General features: G+C 45.7%; 1 protein-coding gene across 1 annotated transcript in view; it reads right to left on the bottom strand.

Moving 5' to 3' along the window:
- Window positions 1-23,568, bottom strand: part of kirrel3b (kirre like nephrin family adhesion molecule 3b) — a gene marked incomplete at both ends in the record, with an annotated part of 253,165 nt that overhangs the window by 45,738 nt on the left and 183,859 nt on the right. Inside the window, 2 exons of the mRNA XM_080771662.1 lie at window positions 5,309-5,414; window positions 20,455-20,605. Of these exons, the coding sequence (XP_080627788.1) occupies window positions 5,309-5,414; window positions 20,455-20,605 (257 nt within the window). The remainder of the gene's footprint in view (window positions 1-5,308; window positions 5,415-20,454; window positions 20,606-23,568) is intronic.

Here is a 23,568-nt window from a genome sequence, read left to right as displayed (position 1 = left end):
CCCCCCCCCCCCCCCTACACACACACACACACACACACACACACACACACACACGCACACGCACACGCACACACACACACACACACACACACACAGCAGTGTCCTTGTCCCCCGGTCGAGCTCCACGTTAAATGCAAGCACATTACTGTAGCCCCTTTCCCACCATGCACCATATTAACCTGTCACCACCCGTTGCATCTTTCCTCCTCCCCTGCATGGGCCCAATTCTCTCAGGTCTTCTCTCCTTTCTTCACCCTTCTCCGTCTCCTTCTCCTCCTCCCCTGCATGGGGGGGTGCCCTGGGGGAGCTTGTTGTACGAGCCCCGCGGTTCACTTCAGGTGTCTTTTAGAGATGTATCTTATTTCCAGCCGCTTCCACCTTTTATAAAGTCAGAGCTATTGACCCGGATCGGTGATTCGTCGCGGGTTGTAGGCAGTGTAGAAATCACCGTTCCCCTTCTTAACGGTATATGCCCCACAAGCACCGACCCCCACCTCAGCCACCACACACGCATGGCAAGCGCATGCACGCACGCACGCACGCACGGACGGACGCGCACATCGACTCTGTGCTTTTGAGAGTTTCCATTGAAGTGGAGGATGGGCTGGTGTGGTGGTGCGCTGGGGTGTGCAGGGCCTGCATGGAGGGGGGGGGGGATGGATGGCACTCTGGAGGCCTGGCAGAGAGGCCATTCGTCTGAGGACTGCCTCTGTCCTTGGTGGTGGTCGTATCTGATCTCGGGAGACAGAGTGTATTAGAGCTGAATAACGGCCGCCCCATGCCTGCATGTTGCTGCTCCTCCGTGGCAGTGGCAACGCCTCCCCCGGGCTCTGCGTGGTCCTCCTCCTCCACGCTGCCATGCATTCATTTAGTCTCTGGGGGGGAATAATCTGGACGGAGGGAGCAGTGGTGGTGGGGGTGGGGGGGGCTGCCGCCGCGGGAAGGGGGGAGTCCCTCAAGTCAACTCCATCCCCGGGCAGAGCCCAGTGCACAGACCACCATCATCCACCACACACACACACACACACACACACACACACACACACACACACACACACGGGCGTGCGCACGCACACACACACACCACCCCCCAGTCTCCCCCAGTCTCTCCATGGTCTAGATTTCCAATGATGCATGATGGGATTGCGGCGCGGAAAAGCGCCGCCCACATAAATCTCACAGATAAATCTGAATTGTAGAATATGAAAGTGTATGAAAATTGGTACATTGGCTCCTGTATAGTCTCACATAGTATGGACCCCCTGCACGGTATATCAGAAGTCATTATTTACCAGAATCTGGTCGAGATTATATAGGGTGCGGGTTGAGGTTTTTTCATACTACAGTCTGTGTCACTGCAGATGGAGGGCCTCCGGGGGGAGGGGGGGTTGTGGGGGGGGGTTGCAGAAGGTGTGTGTGGTTGTGTTTGTGTGTGTGTGTGTGCATGTGGCGTGCACACGCACTTGTGTGTGTTGCTTCAAGCCACATTTATTCTTCACAATTGACCCAAAAAGGGAAAGTTGCCTTTTCTCAATAGCATAAATATTAAATGGTACATTAATATAAAGAGCTTTTTATCCAAAGTACGCTTTACATAGATTATGCATTGCATTACCCCATTTTTCGGAGTCTTTGGTATATATGACCCGGGCCGGGTGGATCGAACCCTGACCTCCCAGTCAGTCTCAGGGCGCCGGACACTCAAACCTACAAGGACCAACTGAGCTGATGCTTCTGATGTACACTACTATACATAATACATTATTACATATACAGTCCAATCCATATTACCACTGCTACTATACCACCCCACCCCACCTTACTGCCCTCCCCATTTCCCCGGCCCCCTCAACTTAAGGGCTAGAATCTAGTAATCTAGTAAATGCTACATCTTTGTTTTAGCCATCTGTGAGAGAGAGTGTTGTACATCCTTTTCATTCCCCCACCACGATGCAGTCGCGAGACTCAGACGCGGGGCAATTTCCTTCACTATCGATTCTGTTCCACTTACTCTTCGCTCTCGTTTTTTAAAGCCTCTCCCGCACAGAAAGCCGTGCCTTTGACAAATCACTTCGGTGCGCCTTCACTTCACACAAGACCAGAGCGAAGTTTTCCCACAATAAGTATATCGCCTCATTTTGGGCTTTCATCACACGAAGCCAGTGAAGTGGAGACCTTGTAAATACTGTCCGTTTTCTGTGCACGCCTCTGATAGTGTGCTGTTGTATCGTTGTATCACTGTTGTTCTTCGCTAGGTAAAATAATGATAATAATCTATCTATAAATTCACCACGTCTGTATACTGTACAGTGTGTGTGTGTACATCTGTAATGCACATAACTTGAGAGCCGTTCACCCTACTGACTTCAAATTCCACACACGTTCCACACCCCCGCAGGGAGTGCACAGTGCCCGCTTTCGAGTCGGTCGCACCCACAGTTGTCCATAACCGCCACAAAAGGCCTCTGGCCGGGCTCTGGACAGGCCGGGCCCCTGCCCAGGCTCCATATTAAGGTTCAGGCCTGTTCAGACATCACTATATATTGTATTTGAACCACAAACAGAGCCAATATATCAGCATAGGGGGAAAAGTATTTCGTATTTATCCTCTCATTTTGTAATTTTGTGTGTCCATATATGTTTTTACCGACAGCAGCTGCAAGTCCTTGTCATACCTGTCTGTCCATCAGTCCCTAATGCCTGGTACACAACACACAGAATCACTGTGACCACTTACTACTTGCTGAGAAATGTGAAGGAGCTCGGTCGAAAAACCAAAGGAAATGACCAATTAAACATGTGTAATGGTATAACAGCGATTAGTGGCGGTCAACACGCGTCGGCGGCGGGACCCTCTTGCCGGTTAGAGCCAAAAATGTGGCATTCTCCACCACTGAAAACGGCAAGTCGACTTTGTTTTGAAGTGAAGGAGACGTGAAATGATTGTAGGCTAAATTAGTTCAGACTCAGAGCAGCCGATGCCGGGGGGGGAGGGTATAGATGTGTGTTTTGGGAGAAAATAAAAGCGTGAGTCCCCCATTAGACACACACACACGCGCGCGCGCGCACACACGCATGCACGCACACACACACACACACACACACACACACACACACACACACACACACACACACACACACACACACACACACACACACACACACACACACACACACACACACACACACACACACACACACACACACACACACAAACACAGACAGAGTGACGTGGAGGACTGTTTAAAAAAGCATGGGTTGCAAGTCGATCGCAATTAAGTGATGTCCGGTGTTCATAGACCTATAATATGTTGGGGCATGTTGTAGTATAGCATGGAACAACTTTCTCTTGAGTGACGCTATGGGACCAAAATCTATCAAGGGATTGGCCGGTTGAAAGCATGGAAAAAATAACAGATCTTCAAGCTAATAATGCCTCGAGTATATAGCAACGCATTGTTATAGCTTGTAGATCTGTTTTGCTAAACTATGACATATTTTGCGCAACAGCAAGGAAGCTCTTTCTGAAGGAAAGGCCATGCAGTCTGGACGCCGGGGAGTATCCTTAAAAAATGCAGTGAACGGTAAATATGACATGGGAGGAAAGCATGGGATGTAGTTTATAACATTCCCCATGTGGCATGCAGGATGCGTAGTGTGTACAGTGCAGACCGGTGTGGTAGTATAGTAGGCCCGGACAGATGGCCGGCACGCCTTTGTCAATTAGTGTGGCAGGATGTTTTCATTAAAAATCTGTAGGAAATAGACAGGGCTGGTGGATGACTGAGCATCAGCAAAGTTTTCTAAGGAACCCGCGGCTGGATTGGCACATCACTTCTGAGTTATTAACATATGAAAAGATATAGACATGCGGCCCCTGCATGGACAGACGATTCAGTAAAGAATTCACGTTGAGCGCTACATGCCTTGCTGCATGTGTGGACTGTGGAAGCCATGGTTAGAAGAACTAGCGTGCTACTGCATTTTTACTTCTTCCCATTAGCAATCACTTCTACCTATTCTGTCCTCATACTCCCGTCTCCACCCTCTTTCACAAGGCAGGCACACGCCTGGATTCCAAAGACAGATGTCTTTACAAGCAAAGCACATAGAAAGGAGTAGGGACGTGATCTCATCGGAGGCATGCAAGCAGCAGACATACCTGACATACCGGGGGACGGTAACAACAGAAGTGCTAAGATGAGAAATATTTGCGGTTCGAGGCCATTTAAAAAAAGAACACCCTGTGCTTTTGTGTGTCTGCTTATTGGTGTCCGCACACGGCGGACAATGCGACACTCCAGTGAGCCCGCCGGTAGTAGAGAACCTGCTCCGTCGTACGGTACAGCCGGGGTCAGAATTACTTCCCCCCACGCCGCCGTAACCTTGACAACCTCCTCCAGACACTCCACCAACACATGCCATATTTTTTTTCAGCTATAACCCTCCCACACAAGGATGCATTCTTTTAATGTTCGTGGGAGACAGTGCTGCTTTTACCAAAACAACATCAAGAATCCAGAACTAGCAGCCGTCACATTCTTCTTCTGCCCACTGGAACATGACAAGATTTCCCCAAATGAGCTTTGCTGCAGGACGCTTTTCATTACATCTTTCTGCATCAGCTCTCTGTGTCAGTTTCACTGTTGTTGTTGTTGTTGGGGTTGGGGATTTTTTTTTTGTCTCCCTTCCATCTTTTCATTTCAAAGTGTGGGCGGATGTAATAGTGTCATGGGTGGCGTCATAAAAAAATGGTCTGACAATGATTAATGCTATCAATAATGAAGTGCCACATTTGACTTAATGTGAAAATGTGTTATCCACACACGCGACATCCATCAGAGAAGACCTTTGTATATTGAACTGAAGTTCACTGCGATATTTCTTTTCCCATTATATATTCTACCCCCTTGTTTTCCTCATCACAACGTAAGGACTGTGTGTGTGTGTGTGTGTGTGTGTGTGTGTGTGTGTGGGCCACTTATAATCCATCACAATATGAAATAATTAAAAATAAAACCACAAACAAAATTATTCATGAGACATGGTTGAGTGGATGGCTGGGATGGATGGATGGATGGATGGATGGATGGACGGACTGATGGACAGACGGAAAATACGTAAGGACGGATAATGGATCGATTGATGAATAACCACATGGCTGGCTCACTGTACAGAGAGACAGATGGTGGCTACCCGTATTTTAGCATATTTCAGAGAGAGAGAGAGAGAGAGAGAGAGAGAGATGCAAAGAGAGGGAGAGAGACAGAGAGAGAGACAAACTACTAAGTGGCTTTAAAAGGCTCACCTGTACAGTGTGACCGGGGGATTGGCCTTGGCTGAGCAGTGGAACTTCACCAGGTTCCCCTCTAGAATGGGCTGTGGCTCAACGGACAGGTTGACCAGTGGCATGTCTGAAAACACACGGCGAGCAAAGATGGTGAGCACACATGAAAGAAGCCAAAAAACATGACCATGAACCAGTTGCAGAATGTGGAGCAAAAATACAATCGTCCAAGGCTTCATGTATATACCTCGCCTGACAACCGTGTTGCTCTGAAGATGTGTTGTATAGTTGAACATCTTTACATAACGTCCGGCAGAAAGCAGCTAAATGACTATTAAAAAGCACTTCTGACAAAACCAGCTAACTCCATTGGATCTGTCAGAGGGGGTGTAGTTAACTGGTTTCTCCTATCTGTCTCTGTCTCTCTCTCTCTCTCTCTCAGCATCAGTATCTTGCTCAAGATACCGGCCACTCTACCCCTGATCCGCTAGTGCTGCCCCATATAGTAATTCAACAAACAGTGTAACACAAAGACAACTGCATACCAGACATCCCACCTCTCCTGGAAGTTTATATGAGTCTATATGAACATATATGCCAATATACTGTATGGCAAATATATGCAGACTATATGCTGCATATCATATATTCATATGTGAACTTTACGTGTCATATATTGTAGCTCATATATGTGGCATATATACCTCCCTAAAATTGTCTTTCCGGGGTGGGATGTCTGAGATACACTATCCTATTCACAATATGCAGCACATTTGGCAAACAATAACAGAAATACGCATGATTTTCTCAAACACGCCAGCGCATAATTCTAAAACCTTAAGCTGTTCTAATTGATCAGATACGGTACAGCTCCCAGGAGGCTGCATGCTAGACTAGAGGACTCATGTGCCAAGTTGATTCATTTGTACTGATATGATAAACCAAGGGAGGATGAGAGAAAACAAAACATTTCATAGGTGGAGCGTGAGGAAAAAATGTACATTAATGATGTGATTGAAACCTTTATTTATCCTCGAAAAAGCATCGAGGTTCACCCTTCATTTGCAGTGCTGCCGAGATCAAAATCTAAAAATTAAAAACAAATCTACGAGTGTAGCATTTAGAGATTTGTAGAACGTAAGTGCTCTCTTTTTTATTTTGATTATGAGTGGGTATCGTCCTAATTCTGCCCTGCATGCATTATTGGAGGATGGATTTGCAGAGTTCTGTGTGTAGGGTCTCGGTTTGGTGTTTATCCCATTTTTTAAGGTCAAGGTCACACACACACACACACACACACACACACACACACACACACACACACACACACACACACACACACACACACACACACACACACACACACACACACATCTGAGAACTCCATTCAAACCCCTCAAACATGAGGGCATATGAGGTATGCGGTCAGCTGCATGGCTGGCTCAGGGAAGAGGACGCCCCTGCCTTGCATAGTCTCGTGGGAGGCAAATCTTAATGATTGGGGCATGGGATACAAGCTAAGGCTTGATCACCCTTTAGCTGGCCACCTTTGATGAGGGTGTATATAGTGTTTGAAGGCCGAAACACCCGCTGATTCAAAGGCACACTACTGAGGATGTGTCCCGAAATTGACATCATACCCTAGTTAAGAAATACACTTCCCAATGTTAACATCAAGGCAAATCTCATGTGAGGCAACACCATCTATTGGCACAATGGACAGTCTTAACATCATGTCCCGTGTTTTATAACCCTGAGGCACACCATTGGTAACCTGCAGGAAATCCGATTGAGTATCCCTTCCCCTAACACACTGGCGCCACCCGTCATGGAACCAACAGCGGGGCCCTATTATCCAGACCGATATTGTGCCGTTTCTCAAGGAGTAGGCCTTGACTTACAGTGTCAAATGCTTTTGAGAGGTCTATAAATAATTATCTAGTGCAGATACTATATCCTTTTTAACTAAGGTGACTGCTGAAATTTGGCCAAAAACCGGATTGCTGTGGGACTAAAACTGAGAAATGGCTTGAGTTGGTTATTAACTAGTGTTTCCATGATTTTAGACAGGGCCGTTTTGAGATTGGTCTGTAATTGTTTAGGTCCTCTCTGTCACCACCTTTAAAAAGAGGGGTCACATGGGCCGTTTTCCTCAAACTGGGGAAATGTGGAAATATGTAATAATGTAATAGTGTGTGTGCGTGTGTGCGAGCGAGCGAGCAGACGCGTGCATGTGTGTGAGCATGAATATTCTACCAGAACCTATTATTCTAATATTAATTAGCAACAATAAAAGACAGGAAAACAATGAGTCAAAAGGCAGCCATGAAAGACCTGATAATGAGTTCCTTTCAGTGTGGTTGTTAACCCATTCTGACCTGAGATCAGATTCATACGAGGTTTCCACTGGACACACACTGGTCTTGATCAACCCATTCTGACCTGAGATCAGATTCTAAAAATGTCAGTCGTTCTTCGATTTTTCAAAAATAGCAGACCTACAAGCTCGTAGCGCGCCACTCGGTGGCGCACTATGAGCTTGTAGATCTGCTATTTTTCAATAGCTAAAGCATAACATGATGCCGACACCAAAATGGGTTCCCGTTCACAATGGGTTAATTTGCAAATAGGGATTAATTAAAAGAGAGCTGTTTGCAATGCACTCCATTACAATTACAATAATGACCAACCGCCGAGATAGCTACAATTAAAATACCTCCGAAAATAACAACCACATGGCTTATGCTAATTCAGTAAACAGTGGCCTAATTCATTCTAATTGCCAAAGGTGTAGGCTATAGTGCTATTTCAAATGTTTAAAATACATTTTAATTCCCATTTCACCTCTTTCCCCCATGAGACCGATACTTTCAGATGTTTGATTCCCTCGGAATTCGATATTTAACTTTCATTAACCTATTTGTAAGGGCTGCTGCTATACTGCTGAAAAGAATGCTGGGATATGTAGTTCAGGGTTTGTAAAGAGCAGAATGAGTGTGGAAATTAGAAGGTACCCGGTTCACCCCACGTTCCCAGTCCCAGACACTTAGAGGTACAGTAGGGTTGTCCCAATCCGGTCATGTGATCGGAAATCATCGGAAATCACGTCATTTTCAAATGATCGGAATCGGATCGGGAGCAACAAAAAAAAAAAACCCTGATCGGGACCTATAGTATCAATATTATACCTATATCATGATATTAGACTGGATATTGTCTGTCATGTGATTTTATGGCATAAGTGTTGAGGTTCTATATAAAAACATAAATATCGGATTCGGGAAACATCTGTGAATACAAGCGGCCGAAATGAGTTTTCTTTGTCGGGTGGCTGGCATCTGCCTTAGAGATAGGGTGAGAAGTTCAGTTACACGAGAGAGACTCAGAGTAGAGTTAAGCCCACCACACACCGGCTGCGTCCAACGCGTCGCGCCGCAGACGGTCGCAGACGGTGTGTGATGGGCTTTACTTCTTCGCCTGGAAAGGAGCCGGCTTTGGTGGATCGGGCATCTGGTTAGGATGCCTCTCGGGCGTCTCCCTAGGGAGGTCCTCGAGGCATGTATACCACTGGGAGGAGACCCCGGGGCAGACCAAGGCGCAGTTGGAGGAATGTTGCGCTGGAGAGGGAAATCTGGAGCTCTCTGGTAGAGCTGTTGCCCCCGCGACCACGACTACGTTGGTTTCCACTGATTTGATAACCAGCAGTGGTTCCCTATGGAGACACTCTTTGTGTCTCTATAAGTATTTATTGACAGTTTGGGTCAATCGTCAAGGGACAGCATAACTGCCATACTGCAGTTCAGTTCCCCTTCGCCTCCGTCTCAAACAACTTTCATCCCTCACAGTATAGTACCCCAAACACCCTGTGAAACACGACAGAAAAATTAGTGTTGATTCAAGTCTGAAAAGTGTAAAGCCTAATTTATAAATATCACACAATTAAAAAAGCTGACCTAAAAGCTCAACACGCCTCACTCACGATTGCCGTGCCAAATTGGGTTTTACTGTGTATACATGTGTCTTTAAATGTGCCCTAAGCAAAATCATTTTCATCATTGTCTCAATTAAATCATAATTTTCTTCAAACGATCCGTGACACTACGCTGAAAAAACAACCTCCAAATTAAAAGAAGCCTGTGTAGATTAACTTGCCGGAGTTATTTCTGGGAGTGTGCCAGATAAAAATAACAATAACAGATAAAATACACTAGATTCTCTTCAGTACACATGAAGATTGATAGGATACTGCAGAGGAGCCAGCTGGTCTGTCTTGCGTCTGAGAGTCAGAGAGTGTTATAGACGAAAGAAATGGGACAGGTTGTAACATAGCCAATGGCTAAAAATGCTGTCATTTGCAGACAGCTGTCACCTTTTTAGGTGCAATATCTGTCTGCTTTTTGAAACGGTTGGATATCTCTTGTGTTTTTCGCACACACAGTGAAGGACCTGGGGTTGTTGCAGTTCTCCTATCTTTAACTATGCGTTAGGTTGATAGCACTCACTCTTATGTATATGTGCTCTACGTTACAAGGCCACCAATGTGCTAACTGCATGGGAGAAGTGTTTGGATGCCGTAGGTACGTAGAGCAATGCTGGGTACAGAGACTCACAGGGAACCAAACGGGCACACAGTTCTGTGCATAGCTGTGGAATTGCAGGCTTTAGGTGCTTTTGGTGTGCGCACGTGTGTGCGCATGTGTTTAATTTGTTTGTGTGTGATGCGGGCGTGTGTGTGTGTGTGTGTGTGTGTGTGTGTGTGTGTGTGTGTGTGTGTGTGTGTGTGTGTGTGTGTGTGTTTGTGATTGCCCTGTGTGGGCACGGGATGTATTGTAGGAAAGCTGCTATTTTACCCTGTGGCTGTGCAGATGCTCTGGGCTGCCTCAGCTGCCACAGAGCCCTAGAGGAGGAGGAGGGGTGTGTGTGTGTGTGTGTGTGTGTGTGCGCGCGTGTGCGTGACACACAGACACAAACTTAATCTGCTCCCAGGCCAGGAGCAGTTATTCACTTTTTTTTTTTTCTTGGGAGGCCACCTAACCACACCCACCTGTCCTAGGTCTCCAATCGAGTCCTGTCCTGGAAAGCCCCCAATCCACAGTAAATTACAACACCTCTCCAAGTGTTGGTGCAGACTGAGTGCCCCGGAGTGTGTGTGTGTCTTTCCTGGGCACATCATTCATGTGTCCACGTTTATACTGCAGGCCACTAGTGGTCCTCAAACTTTTTAATGTCGAGCACCCGCAAAATAATTTGTATTTGGCCGCGGAACAAAAAAATGTTCTGCCAAAATCGGAAGCACTTCAGGCTGCTGCTCACACGTGAGCGTGCACTGTGTGCACATGTGTGTACTGTGTATCGTGTGCGTTTGTGTGCAGTGTGACATTACCAGTGGTGCGTGCATACTGAGCGCACGCTCAAGGGTTCATGGGAATGTGTGCCCAGTTGCACACACACACACACACACACACCGACAGTATAAGAGTGAGCAGGGCCTGCAGTGTCATAACAATCCAAAAAAAGCCGTCCAAGCTGCAGCGTTAGCAGGCAGTCAGCAAGGGGGGCTTTAGCCCCGGCTAATTGGACGCACAAAGAGGTGGGCAGAGAGAACTTCAGGAGCAAAATGACAGATGTGGCAACAGTGGAGGTGGTAATGGAAGCCAGCACGACGAAGTGAGGTGGAGAGCGGGTGAGGGAGGGAGGGAGGGAGGGAAAGAGAGAGAGAGCATAAAAGAGAAAAACATTGAAAGAGAGCAGCAGGGCAGGAGGTGGAGGCCACAGTGATAAGTGTTGCAGCGATACAGGGGTCTGTTTTCTTTTTGGCCGAGCACACTGTGCTCTGTTTTAAGTTCCCCCACACAAAACTTTTTCACCTCTGCCAGGACTTTATATAGGACGTCTAGTAAGGACATCAGGCTCATTATACCGCCAATTGCATTACTGATCGAGTGGGGAGTTCTTTCAAGTAGCGCGAGGCGTGACAACTGTCCCTCCTCTACAAGACGTCTCAGTCCCTCTCTCTGGAGGGAGTTGCGTAACGTGATGGCAATGCATTCCCCTCGCTAAGTGACACGCGGCTTGACGGATGGGCCGCGACGGGCCGCGTCTCCCTAGAATTTAAAAACGGTTAAAGAGGGTCAGGGGAGAGAGAGAGAGCCGCTGCCAAAAACGTCTGCCAAACGCGGGGCTCTGGGGGGGGGCAGACGAGGGAACGCGGGGGCATGTGTCACGGAGCCGACCTTTGACCAGTCAGAGATGACAGACAGCTACTTAATAGAGGAGTTGGTTTGTCACTTTGATGTATAAATGCATGAGTTGCCGAGCGAGCTCATCTGAGGCATACAGGCGGCCGACAGAACATCAATATGCAAGCCCTGTTAATTCCTACGATTCGTCAGGAGAACGGTATAGCGAGGGAGAGAGTGAAAGACGGATGGATTGATGGATGGAAGATGGGTGGGGGGGATGGGTTGGGTTGATGAAGGTGGGGGGGGATAGGTTGATTGATGAAGGCGATGGCAAAACAACAGGATTAATTGAGAAGAAGTGTGGGGGGGGGGGGGGCATTTAGAGTTATAGCTGACAGATTTTGATCTGTTAGTTCAAAGCACTGCAGAGCAGATGGCGTTTTTTGGAACAATCCCTCCAACTTCGCTCGCTGGTGTTTTCTCCACCGTCTTCCATACTTAAAGCCCAATTTCCAATCTCTCCAGGTCATTGTTAGACAGCTGTTCTCCACCAGGATCAGCTTCAAAACTCCTCCAGGAGTGACGTCTGGGGCGTTTCTCCGAAGGAAGAGCGGATGTTTATTATTGGCCACACCGCCGCTTGGCTTATATAGCCTTATAGCAATATGGGCACGCATATACCCCTGATTGGTGGAGGTGATTACCGCGAGGTGATGCACAGACGGATAAGACGGAATCGTGGTCTTGATTGTGATGTATGTAAGCCATGTGTGGAAAGTGGAAACACACCTGCGGTAATTCTTATTTGTACTTTCAGAATTCCGTCACGCACCGAAAGGAGCCAATCTATACAAGCCTCACGACACGCTGCATTGCGACGTTTCTGAAACTCTAAATCTGCCATTTTCGGCGCGCGCGCGACGATAGCATAAATCAGGCTTTAGTTGCAACACAGACAGATGTTTGAGCGTTTCACATGGCAGGCTGCATCATGGCGGGGCTTTTATTCCTCACAGCGTATACCTGTGGGGGTCTAATGTGGTTTGGGAACATCAAGGATTTACACCAGACTGTCAGCAAAGACAGAAAGCAAAGCTTTGTTTGGCAGCATCACTGAAACTATATGATCTTGCATCTTATTGTTAGAACTTTCCTCTCAACAAATGATGGAGAACATCACACGGACGGAGATAATTCATCAATACAATGCAATTAGGCCTTTCATCATCCCACATCCACTATAACTTCCTATCCCCAATTTATTTTCATAATTCTCTGTCTCGCTTTATCTTGTTCTCTGTGCCTCTCTCGTTCTCTCAGATAAATTAAATTAACCGCTTGATTAAGCAACAAGAGCACGAAGCTGAGCCAGCTCCAACAAAGAGAAAGAATCTGCACATCTGCATCTTCTTCATTAATTAGTCTGCTTTTTTTTTTTTCTTTTCACCCCACATGGCAATGCGAACGCATGCCAGGAGCCTTTTCCACCCCCTCCCTCCCTCTCTCATTCCATGCATTTATACCCCTAAAGCCAAAAGCCTCTACAGACAGTGATCAGATCACTAGTAAATGCCGTAAACACATCACACAGACAACAGCTGATGCAGGGCAGCGGATGGCATGGTCCTGACCTGCACCTGCATGAGAGGGAAAAACTCTTCTTATGATATACCGTGTGAATAATCAACTTAATAACGTTACTTAGACCCCTTGTCTATAAGTGTAAAACAAGAATGACACGCTTATCAGTAACAGCCAGGTGAAACAAGCATTCTCTGTTGTGCATCTCCATTTTCTGCGGTGTTATAGAGACTCTGAGTTGAGGCCATTGAGATATCTAGAGAGCGGATGAGGAGCGACAGGCCCGCCCCTAGCCCCATATGTGCCCTGTCCCTACGCTCATTCTGTAGCTCCGAGATGAGGTCACACACTAGGCCCCTCCCACGCGTTTCAGGAACGGCGCAAGCTTCCGCAATATACGTTTCTTATCCTTACCACACCATTAATCCAAAACGTGTATGGACCATGTACGTTTACACTAATTCATACATAGGAGCGGCGCAGAAAATCCCGCCGCTCCTATGTATGAAAGCCTTTACGTCCCGTCTTTTGTCAGTCGCTTCCATGTTTATCAAGGAAGTTGAAAAGCTTTAGCGCCTCCCCGGCGCCTCCCCTGGTCGAAAATTTCCAACTGACTTCAGTTCACTCGACATGCACGCGCACACGCACACTTCCTTGATAAACATGGAAGCGACTGACAAAAGACGGGACGTAAAGGCTTTCATACATAGGAGCGGCGGGATTTTCTGCGCCGCTCCTATGTATGAATTAGTGTAAACGTACATGGTCCATACACGTTTTGGATTAATGGTGTGGTAAGGATAAGAAACGTATATTGCGGAAGCTTGCGCCGTTCCTGAAACGCGTGGGAGGGGCCTAGTGTGTGACCTCATCTCGGAGCTACAGAATGAGCGTAGGGAGAGGGCACATATGGGGCTAGCCCGCCCCCTGCTATTCACTTCAATGGAAGTCTGGGGGCTTAATTGGTTGAGTATGTGGTCATCAGACTCCCATTGGCTTAGGTGGCGTTTCAGAGTATGGGGTCCGACTCGGGCGTAGCCAATCATAGGTCGCGCGAAAGTCGCTATAGCCAACAGCAGTGATCATAAGCCAGGTTTCACCTGGCAAAAAAAGTGCAAAATAGCCAATTCACAACACAATTTCTGGGAACAGAAACAATGTTTGAAGCTTCTCTGCGGCCCGATTGCTTGATTGAACGGTGTAATGTTTCTTTTGCAAATAAACACGTGCACGCTAATTGTCCTATAGCAGTGAGTGACACGTTAAAAATAGCAGGCTTATGGAGAGTGAGGGAACCGAGCTGCGTGAATCCACGCCACGACCCATCAGAGTATGGGAGATAAATGTTGCCGTGGCGATGTGGGTGTGTTTACACCATTTAAAAGTGCATGGGGTATGTATATACGCAGTAGGGCGTAATTGAGAGTCGCACTGCGCCTGGAGAAACAGTTGCACTGCACAGCAGCCTTTGCACTCCCCCCACTATCAAATTACAGGCATGCTAATGGGCTGGCCTGGTTGGGACGACTATAAAGTCAGCAGTCTATCAACTCTTTTTTTTCTCCTTCTTTTTAAATCCCTCTCATTTTGGTAATACCGCACTGGCACATATTGTAATTATTTAGATGCTAATTTGGTTCACCCTCTGGTTCAGATAACTGCATAAACTTCTGTCCGGCTGCAGGAAATGCTGAGGTGGATGTAAATCACTGGCATTAAAATGATAACGAGGTAAAGCCTGAAGAAATAATGCATTGGATTTTTTTCTCTAAAGGGCGGGGGGCGGGGAGAGGGACAAATTAAGACAACGGGCCTCTGAGTTTACAGGTGAGTGGAATAAGGCAGTTAAGTCTGAAAACATTTTAATTACTTTTGTTTGTCACTGAATTGATCGCATTAACATTACTCTACGCGGCCCGAGATTGTTTTATTAACCTTTAAAGAGCATATAATGCTGAAGTATTTGGGGCGTTTGATCCGTGAAAACCCGGCGAAAAATGATCCGTCCGTTTGTTGTGATAATCAGCACCTGCAGCGGCCATGATGGTGAGGCACAAGATCTGCCTCTAAGAGGCAAACCCCCCGTCCACTTGTATTGGCCTCAATTTCCCAGAAGCCCTAGCAGCCCAGCACAAGGGTGCCTTTAAAATAATGATCCATATCAGGAGACATACACACACGTCTGCATGCACGCAGCCGCGCACACGCACGGAAGTAGCCCTACACCCCACACGTGCTCACACTCACGCATTGTTTGAAGTAAACGATTAGCAATCTGATTGATGAGTGCCATATAGTATAGTTAAAAAGGCGCTAACCAGATTACATACAATGTGTGTGTGTGTGTGTGTATATGTTACAGACGTGATCTTGCGTTGTGTGTTATGAAGTACCATAGGGCAGGATCTCAGCAGTGAATGGATTTATTCTGTACAAAAGACAACGAGGCAGTCACTGCTCTGCTCTGACTTGTATACGTTTCCCACATTACATTTGCGCTTTCAAAGCCAATATGAAAATAGGAAGTAGATGACAATAAATACAATATGCACCTGTACAAAAGACAACGAGGCAATCACTGCTCTACTCTGACTTGTATTATGTTTCCCACAATACATTTGCTGGAAATAAAGCAGATGAAGTACCATGAAAACACAGTATATGTGTCTTAACAACTTTGGGTACATATATGTATCAATATATTACACAATTGTAAATGAAAATAATAAAATAATCTGCAGAGCAAAATAAACACAACCTACCGCTTTCAAAGCCAATATGAAATAGGAAGTGCGGTTAGGTTACGTCATTCACTTAAAGGCAACCGCTTGAACTCTTAAAGTCAAAGAACACTGGATCACAATACAATATAATGCCTGGGCAAGTGGAAGCACTATTAACCATGTTACATAATACATACTGTAGACGATACTGACTCTTAACGTTTTCAGTCTTTGGATTTTTTAAGATAAAAGACAATACGGATTCTTAATCAGTGGATTTTGCTTGTTGCTTGAAATGTCTGATGAACCGAGAGAATAAAAAAACACGCACGCACGCTCGCACGCACGCACGCACGCACGCACACACACACACACACACAATATAAATGCATTATGCAGACACGGATTACCAGCTAAGTGTTCGCTATACCGCCCGTCATCTCCGTCTGTTATATCCTGGACGGCTTCTATGGAAGTCCAACAGCTCAGACGTTGCCTAAACAAACACCCCAGTATACCCGACGAGAGACTATATGGTGCCACTTAATCACGTAGGAGTGGAACAGTGCAGGTGGGCTTGTTACGTATGTGCATGCACAAGCAGGGCTCCGAAATATAGACGCTCTACTGCGCTCAGCACGGTCCAGAAATAATCTTTAACTCTTTTTTCTTTTCTTTTTATTTCAAGGACCCGTGGTATGATACAGTATGCATTAATATCAGGCCCCCATTTGGGACAATCTCTGGGACAAACATGCCTACTGTATATTATTCAAGTTATTGTATTATTTGCCATTCAAGTGCTTTTGTTTCCGGTGGCGTATAGCAGCAGCAGCTGGGTCATGCCTGGTTGCTTTATGTTGGGTTTGAAGGTTTTGAAGTTGCACTCCCTTGCAAGATTGGAAAATGTCATGGGTTTTTGTGCTGTATCTGCTTACAGTAAATGCTTAGCCATGCACTGGCCTGCACGTTGGGATGAAATAAACTATATACAAGAGAAACACTGTAAGAATAAATCTTCCACCAATCTTTCAACGCATTTTCTTCCAACTAGTACCAGCACTTCCTTTTGTATCCCCGGCATGTACGTATTGTACAAGTGTTCTGTCTTCTCCGAGCATGCACTACATTTTCCTACCTAATTGTCTCTCGTGTGCTCGTTTCTGGTGTGTGTCCTTCCTTAGGCTGCCGACAACAGATGCGTATCATCAATATTTACCACCTCCTCGTAGCTAGCACACTGCCCCCCTGTGGAGGGGGTGTAGCGCAATAGGCCAGGCCTCTGCGGTGCTTGGGAGGGAGGGGAGCCTATATGTCGACGGCTCCTCCACCTTGCTAAAGTTCCATCATTTATTTATACAACACCTGTTCTGCTTGTAACAATAAGGACCATGGGGCGCATGCACTGCGCATACCACTATAGCTCCATTCACCTCGATATAGCTACCGGTACGACTATAGCCCTGCATATTACATTCGATCCGATTGTGTTGTGTGAAAGAGTAGTCTCGCGTAGCCAGATAACTATTCCACAATATCCGAATGCTATATAGAGTCTGGAACTACGCCAATCCGAGTAATCTGTCATTTCCGTTATACTGTATATATTTAGAGCTTATTTTTTATTTCCATTTCTGCTATAGGCAAGCAAGCTATATATATTATGCTTAGATGATTTCAATTTATATTAGGATAAAATGTGCACCGACTGTAAAGACGAAACGGAAGTGGGGAGGAGGCTTCACTTCCGCTTCATCACTTATACTCATGATCAGAGCTTCCGTTTCTCCGGACCGTATATGACGGAAGCATTTGGAAATATGCCAGATCGGGCAACAGTCTGGCCACGCGAGACTATAGAGAGAGTGGACAAATGGACGGATTTTTACAAGCCGTACAGTTCCATGTCATCCAGAACACTGTTGCATTTTTAGTTTGTGCCCTCCTGTTGAAGGTATAGCTTCCTGCATAATATCCCATTCTCAACACAAAGCCTCAACAGGCCCTGGCACACAGGCAGCTCTACAGGGAGGCCATACGCAGAGCCGCAGCGCCACTTGAAGCACTTCAGTTGTCTTGCTTAACCCATTCTGAACGGGAACCCATTTTGGTGTTAGCATTATGTTATGCTTTAGCTATTGAAAAATAGCAGATCTACAAGCTCATAGCGCGCCACCGAGTGGCGCGCTACAAGCTTGTAGGTCTGCTATTTTTTTTTAAATCGAAGAACGACTGACATTTTTAGAATCTGATCTCAGGTCAGAATGGGTTCATCAGACCAGTGTGTGTCCCATGGAAACCTCGTATGAATCTGATCTCAGGTCAGAATGGGTTAAAGGCTCTTCATTGTGAATGTCCTATGTTTCTGCCTCCATCTGAGGGTTCATGGGTAAACGCTCATGTTCCTGGGATGAAGCGGCACTCTTGAAGTTGTAAGCTAAAGCTGTCTGTACCTTAGGGCCAGCAGCATGCTGCCCTGCTCATCGTTTTAAACATTACATAGAACAAACGCGCTCACGCTGTGCAAGTGTGTGCAGCCTTTCATATGCCATAATTTCCACAGCGGAATATACCTTGTAATCAAATGAATCAGCCCTGGCCGGGAGTTATTCTTGATGGCCGGCATGAATGAATCAAAGTTTGAATTACAGTACTTTTAATTTCAGAACCAGCTTAATTAGGTGGCCTTTCAGTGCTGGAGTGCTGAAGGCTGTGTGGACTGCGGAGGCAGAGCGCATTTCACCTGTCAAAGGGTGAAGAGGGATCAGTGGATGGAGATGGAGACTTGGTGGAGGGTTCATGAATCATGAGTGATGGCAAGACAAAGCCCAAGGGAAGGGGGTTAATTGTGTCAAGATAACCTGCTGTATTCTTCTCTTTTCCTGGGTTATAGTAAATGTAGTGGTAATCTGAGGCTGCAGTATAGGAATACCCTAATTGCAGATGAAAGTGAAATTCATTAATTTTTCCATATGGGCACAGTTCCCACTCTTTCTGTATGCATCTCCCTCCTCCCTCCCTCCCAGCTCTCCCCCCCCCCCCCCCACTCTCTCTCTCTTTCTCTCTCTCTCTCTCTCTCTCTCTCTCTCTCTCTCTCTCCCCCCCCCCCCCCCCCTCTCTCTCTCTCTCTCTCTCTCTCTGCATGACAAAAATAAATGATGGGGACAAACTGCCAGGGTATAGCAAACACCAACAACTGTTAATCTTTTGTTTTTTACACCCGCGCCTGGGCTGTTCCCCGGCACCTCTTGTGCTGTATACACAATGAAAAGAATGGAGCCGTCAGTTTGTAATGGCTCTCTAAATAGCATTTTCTGCTTTATTAGTCGTACTTAATGGTGTTGAATGGGGGCTATGAGTGATGTGAAATCCTTGCGTTCAGAGCTGTGAGTGGTTCTTGATCGAAAAAAGATTCCCCGACAATTGGGGTTCAATGTGTTTTCTACACGCATGGGCTTACTTTGCCTATTTTGGAGGGGGGGATTGCTCATGTGCACGTCATTCATCAGAAAGATTGATGGCACCTGTGTGGGGAAAGGAACGAGGCAGGGATATGTGTGTGCACAGTGGCATGGTAGAGAGAGGGAGTAAAAAAAGGACAGAAAAAATAATTAAAGAAAACCCTCGTTGATTTCATAGACGGATTTGTGTGATGTTTCATTACACTGTGGAGCAGACGTATAAAAGATGACTCGCCCGTTCACCCCCAAAAATGGAAACCAATTACAAAATATCCAGCAAAGAGCAATAAGGTTTAAGGAACATTAGCCAAATGACAGCTTCAGATCTCTATACATACTGTCGACTACTGGTCACTGGAGTGGAAAACGTAGCCAAATTCCAAAAAAGAGAGATTATATATACTTTATAGTGTGTCGTTTTGCGTCATCAGGAATGCTTGAGCTTTATGCTCAGTTCGTTGTCTCGTCGCTATAGGATGACCGAACTAAAGTAAAGTTGCTTCAAATAACTTTATTGACATGGTGTAAAATATGATCGACCATGGTGTCTCATACTACATCATCATACATCACATTCCATGCTCAGCCTAATCAGCTGAGCACATTCCGTGCTCATACATAAACACTTACACACAAAGCTGTGCATAGGAGGGGCTGGCGCCCCTCAAAAACCACATCCGTGTTAACCCATTTTGAGCGGGAACCCCTTTTGGTGTTAGCATTATGTTATGCTTTAGCTATTCTCTACAAGCTTTTTTTTTAAAATCTGATCTCAGGTCAAAATGGGTTAACTGAGTGGTGCAACTATACGTATACGTATTGTAGAGTGTGTGTGTGTGTGTGTGTGTGTGTGTGTGTGTGTGTGTGTGTGTGGGCTGATCAGCATCAGCTGCAGAGGTCGTGCTCAAACATAGGGACATGCAGACATACACACAAAGTCACTCATAGGAGCGATTGGCACCACTCAAAAATAGGACCCGTATTGTTGTAGCTTTAAATGCATCACGTGAAACACTTTTCGTCAGCAGTACTGATTAACTTGGGAACCTTGAAGCCGGTTGTGAAAGAGAAAGGGTTTGAAACAGGGAGGGTATACAAAGAGACAGCTATAGCACAGACCGAGAAAGACAAGAGATAACAATGAGATGGATCAGAGGAGTGCAGAAACCAGAATGGTTTTTGCAGAGTCAATGCAAAACAACAAACAGTAGTCAACTCACGTTGGATGTCGATGGTGACGCTGGTCTCCTTGCCATTGGGCACTGCCTTGTTGGAGGCCTTGCAGACGATCTGCTGGCCTGTCTCGATGTTGGAGGGGGACAGGAACAGGGTGCTCACCGTGCTCTCCTTCCTACTCTCACGAAGCAGGGTCTGTGGAAAGATCCAAATTAAGGTACAATGAGTGAGGCTGAAAAGAAAAGTCCAGTATATTCCTTATGGGCAAAATTCTTCATGCCATTCCCCATTTAATTAACACTTAGGCGATGCTGCGTCTTGGGAACGCATGACACACCCACTTATGCAATACCCGTTGTCAGAGTACCCGTTGTACTCATTGTTAGATTACTTGAAGTACCCTTTTATCATTTAGTAGTTGGAGGCCAGCCAATGACGTATAGGTACTACAATTGGTGACATCAGCTATCTGATGATATAAAGTGTGCTGATATTTCTGTCTCTGCGGGCATAAAAGGGACACAGACAGACAGACAGACAGACAGGATATTTTCAGGTTGATGTGCACCATGAATAAAGGCATCAACCTGTATGAATATTAAGACATTATCATCATGTATACAGTTATAATGCAAAATTACTATTAATATCTTTATTATCATTCCCCCCCTTGTGTAAATTCATCTATGGGAACTCCTAACAAACTATTATTGAACTAATTGAAGTGAGAAACATGCCTAGGAAAAAAAAAAACATTTTGAATTAATAATTAATCACTGTGTGACACTTGGCAATTGAAAATATATACAGTAGTATGATTATGTACTATTCCAAGTTTTAGCTTTACTCACTTGCTACTGTGTGCAAATGAAACCATTAAATATAATAAACATTGATTACATTTGTGTCTGTGTTACATCCACACTGAGGCTTTTACTCTATAAATATATGTTAGCACACTCAACAGTGACACTTTTGCTTTTGAGGGGATACTAAATTACACATGCATGAATTTACACACACGCGCACGCATGCACAATTTACAGTTTAGGCATTTAGCAGACGAGCTCTTTATCCAGAGCGTCTGCTCTGATTACATTAAGCAAAAACAAAAGCATGGCATACATCACATATATAAAAAGTAGTTATATCATGAATCATGTATAAACTAAGAACGTAACAGTGGAGTATCTATGTCAACTATACATACTATACTATATTATATTATGCAATATACACGTGTACTATAAAGTGTGTACTATAAAGCACACGCACGCACGTGTGCGCACACACACACACACACACACACACCGTCCTGGGGGGGTAAAAAAAACCCGGAGACAAATTCGCAATCCCTTGAAAGTACAGCCTGTGGTCTTGCTCCAAGGCTGATTGATCTGAGCGAAGAAAAGAAAAGAAAATAAAGAATTGTAGAAATATGTTTTTTTTCTTTCCCCCCCCCGTTTTTTTTTTTTTTTTAGACTCTCTTGTGTGTGTCTGGAGAGAGCTGTGCTCCAGTGCTTGGCTTGTCATACAACCACAAAGGAAATCAATCTTCTTTTCAGCGCTCATCCTCCTCAGAGCCCTACATTGTTGCACGGGAGCCATCTGGCATCGCTCGGTTGGCGTTTCAGTATATATAGCGCCGCCGCCGCCGGCGGCGTCGGGCGCCAACCTTGTATGTATGTTTCAGGAAATGGAATGAAAGAAGGACGTGCCGTTTTTGCACCAAACGGATCCATTGTGATCGTTGTTTACTGTTGTGGCCACAAGGTCTTTGATAATGCTTTTCATCGGTTAAATATTTATACAAAAAATCACACACGTGTGAACTGAGTGGTGCAATTCCCCCCCCCCATCTCTCTCTCTCTCTCTCTCTCTCTCTCTCTCTCTCTCTCTCTCTCTCTCTCTCTCTCTCTCTCTCTCTCTCATATTAGAGACACAGCACTACCCCTCTCTCTGTTTCTGGCGCCCCCTACTGCTATTAATAAGTCACATACTCAGTGCTCATACAGGTACACAAACAAACAGGTACACGGACGGACATTGCTGGTTGTAGGAGTGGTTGCACCACTCAAAAAAAACAAGACCACTGTAAATAAAATAAAAAGTAAAACAAAGAATTTAGCCAAACTAAACAAGCTCACAACGCATTGCATAATTGCGAGGCGTGTATTTTTGCGTGTATTTTTTTCTATACTTTGCTATTGTGCGACACTGGTGGACGATGAAGTAGAAAATTTAAAAAGGGGGATAAAAAGAAACATAAAAATTCAATATGGAGATACATGGTTTGCGGCTGAAAGCAACAACAGTTCTCGCCACCACTCCAGTGTGCAATGGGGGGGAGGGGGGGGGGGGGGGGGGGGGCTGAGGGGTGCTGCGGGAGCCTGGTAACGGTGCACACAGAGTCACTTACTAGAACAAATTGGCCGGGCGAAAGCGAGCACAGCGCGGCCAACCACAAAGACAATATGTATTCCCTCGACACGTGTGTAGAAATGGCCCCGTTGTTGGTTGCGCTAGCTGTGCTCTTGACTGTTTGTGCTCCATGGAAGAGAGAAGAAGGCCCAGTGACGGGAAAAAGTGCAATAAACGTCTAGCCTATATACTCTAAAACCAGAGGGGTGTTTTTCTGTCTCTGTGCAACAAAGAAGGCAGCTAATTAATTTTCAGTATATAGGGGATGTCCTCGATCACGTGTTTTTTTGCTGCCCGAGCCGATACTGTATCAGTATCAGGAAAACGGATCGGCCCCTTATTGGTCATATATCGGGTCATATCGGTATATCGGCGAATATGCCAGTCTAACCACCGATCCGACACAGGGGGTAATAAGGGGTTGACACTATGGCAGGTAAATATAATGTTGGGGACATGTGGAGTTTGCTTTGGAGTTGCCCCACCAAAACTACAAGTGCACATTTGAGTGAGGAGTCTAGCTATAAACACAACACCAGATATATAGCGATATAGCTATAAACACAACATGAGATCACTGGTATTCGGTATTGGCTAACACAGAAATTGAGGTATCGGGATCGGATCGGGGGGACATCCCTAATTTTCAGTATACGTATATGTACATAAATGTACAGTATAGCGGTGGATTGTGGACTCAGCACACACACACACACACACACACACACACACACACA

The sequence above is a fragment of the Protomyctophum bolini genome, assembly GCF_963924005.1.
Source record: "Protomyctophum bolini genome assembly, chromosome: 9".
In the NCBI taxonomy this organism is placed as follows: Eukaryota; Metazoa; Chordata; class Actinopteri; order Myctophiformes; family Myctophidae; genus Protomyctophum; species Protomyctophum bolini.
This window is presented reverse-complemented; position numbering and strand designations above follow the sequence as displayed.